Source organism: Oncorhynchus masou, chromosome 13 (genome assembly GCF_036934945.1).
Source record: "Oncorhynchus masou masou isolate Uvic2021 chromosome 13, UVic_Omas_1.1, whole genome shotgun sequence".
Lineage (NCBI taxonomy): Eukaryota > Metazoa > Chordata > Actinopteri > Salmoniformes > Salmonidae > Oncorhynchus > Oncorhynchus masou.
The window spans coordinates 63783303-63786191 of NC_088224.1; the positions used below are offsets into that span (position 1 = coordinate 63783303).

The 2889-nt window shown below is 41.1% G+C and overlaps 1 protein-coding gene across 1 annotated transcript; it reads left to right on the plus strand.

Annotated features, from left to right (window-relative positions):
- The first annotated feature begins 1739 nt into the window (after nucleotides 1-1739).
- On the plus strand, nucleotides 1740-2675 carry LOC135553389 (olfactory receptor 6N1-like). Its single transcript, XM_064985528.1, has one exon. The coding sequence runs from the start codon at nucleotides 1740-1742 to the stop codon at nucleotides 2673-2675; it is 936 nt and encodes a 311-aa protein (XP_064841600.1).
- Nucleotides 2676-2889: the final 214 nt, after the last annotated feature.

A 2889-nucleotide genomic window follows, 5' to 3' on the forward strand; every position in this document is an offset into this window, starting at 1 on the left:
AAGAGTCCTAGATATTGTTGCGGTCAGAGAGTATGGCTCTCCACTCAGAACCTTCCCCTTAAGACAGCTTCTCGCAAGTTGGCCCCGCGGTTCATTGGTCCGTTCCGTATTTCCCAGGTCATTAATCCTGTCGCAGTGCGACTTCTTCTCCCGCGCTATCTTCGTCGCGTTCACCCGGTCTTCCATGTCTCCTGTGTTAAGCCCGTTCTTCGCGCCCCCGCTCGTCCCTCCCCCCCATCCTTGTCGAGGGCGCACCCATCTACAGGGTTCGTAAGATTTTGGACATGCGCCCTCGGGGCCGTGGTCATCAGTACCTAGTTGATTGGGAGGGGTATGGTCCTGAGGAGAGGAGTTGGGTTCCCTCTCGGGACGTGCTGGACCGTTCGCTGATCGATGATTTCCTCCGTTGCCGCCAGGTTTCCTCCTCGAGTGCGCCAGGAGGCGCTCGGTGAGTGGGGGGGGGTACTGTCATGTCTTGTTATGTCTGTTCCTGTCCTTTCTCTTCATTCTCTCTCTCTGCTGGTCTTTTTAGGTTACCTTCTCTGTCTCTCATTCCTCAGCTGTTCTACATCTGCCCTAACTAGCTCATTCTCTCTTTCCCCACCTGTTCTCTCTTCCCCCTCTGATTAGGTCTCTATTTCTTTCTCTGTTCCTGCTACTTTCAGTGTCTGATTCTTGTTTGTGTTTTTTGATGCCAGAAGCAAGCTGTCGTCTCGTTTGCTTTCACCTTGTCCTGTCCTGTCGGAGTCTGCATGGCAGGTGCAACCTGCATTATACTACGTTCTTTTGTTCCATTGACTACGTTGGAAGAGGATTTATGCCATTCCTGTTTTTATTAAAGAACTCTGTTTTCTGTTAAAACCGCGTTTGGGTCTTCACTCAAGTTCATAACAACACAGGTGCAAGTCCTTACGCAACATTGACAGGAGAGTTTCAAACAAAAAACAACAAATAAATTGACAAAATTTGTCAATGGAATGAAATAAACCAAAACTTGGTTCTCACAAGTTTATCGTAGGTTGTGAGTTCTGCAAAACACATGTCCACTCTGACATTGAGAACAGTAAATGATTGCAATAATAATATATTCAAAGCATTAACAGAAATTACCGTAACCATATAAACATTGCGGATTAATAATTATGATAATTAACAGTAAATGTAGGCAACTACTGGTGATATTTGTAATAGGGATATCATAGACATAGCAAACAATGCACACATTCTGGAGAGAGACCTGCCTTGTGCGTCTGAGCCACAATCCCGATATTCTTGGACCGTGGCATCCCTGCGGCCTCCTCATTGAGACAGGCGCGAATCAGTGTCTCATGTACCATGAAAAAATATATATACAGTGGGGAGAACAAGTATTTGATACACTGCCGATTGTGTCCCTAGGACATCCCTTGTTTGCTGGGTTGATGCATAAATAAAGTAAATATTTTCCAATTAGTTGCTTGTCATAAACTCAATATAGATCTCTATGGAGTGGTTACATGTTGACACTGAAACTACAATCCCATGTGATCATACACTACAATATATTTAGAGGCTACCAGGACAAGTTATTGAAGCAGTATCCCTCTCTCAAGCGAGAAGACATTTTACGGACACAAGTTTCTGAGCCTACACAGAATCAAATGATTCACACTTGAATTCATTCACATCCATATACACTGAAGCCTTGTAAGGACTAAGAATTTTTTGCATTGACCAGAGGAAGAAAATTAGCAAAATCTATGGAGAACTCAACCCAAGTCAAGTTATTTTATCTCTTTGGCTTACAAGAGACATTAAGCAACAAATCGGTTTATTTTATATTGCCTCTTATCACATACCTTCTCATCATCACTGTGAATCTGCCTCTGATCATAACAATCATTCAGGAGAAAGGTCTCCATGAGCCCATGTATATCTTTCTGTGTAGTTTGTGTGTCAATGGATTGTATGGAACTGCTGGTTTCTACCCCAAGTTGTTACTGGACCTTCAGTCAGATGTTCAGGTGATATCTTATGGTGGATGTTTCACTCAAGCCTATGTAATATACACATCTGTCATGTGTGAAATGTCTACTCTAACAGTGATGTCTTACGACAGGTATGTGGCAATATGCAGACCACTACTATATCATACCATTGTGACATCTTTAACTATTAGAAAGTTACTCTTATTGTCTTGGTGTTATCCTTTATTTATAGCACTCATAGCAGTTAGTTTAGCCGTCAGACTTCCTTTGTGTGGATCTCGCATTGATAAGATCTTCTGTGACATTCCATCTATACTGAAACATGCATGTTTACCCATTACCATCAATCAGAATTTGAACAAATTTGTAATAGTGGTACATGTTCTACAGATACTTTTCATTGTATTTTCTTACTGTCAGATTGTAAGGACTTGTGTAAAGTCAGCTAAGGGAAGGATTAAGTTCACACAGACTTGTGTGCCACATTTAATAACAATATTTATTTTCATCACGGTGACCCTGTTTGACAATTTGCAAGGGTGGAATAATGTAAATAGTACGCTCAATATGCGTAATGCAATGGCCGTACAATTCCTTATTATACCACCTGTCTTAAACCCTGTAATATATGGACTTAACCTCCAGCAGATTCGAAGAGCAGTTTTTAGAAAGTGTAATGCACATAAAATCATTAATATGAAACGTTAGTTACATGATCCTACACAACAGGGAAACTGCTTTATATCAGAAGCAAGGATAACATGCACCTTGGTCAACCAAGAAGTAGTCTTTTTTTTTCAACCAATCGATTTGTCTAAATTTTAAAACAGATTTTTCCATATATAGACACATCCAATGTGCCTATTTATCTTACCATTTCTACCAACCTGCGTGACAGTTAGGATTTTCATAGGCACATATT

Excerpts from the sequence above, each read along its gene's own strand:
- LOC135553389 (XM_064985528.1), top strand. The coding sequence starts at position 1,740 with ATGGAGAACTCAACCCAAGTCAAGTTATTTTATCTCTTTGGCTTACAA.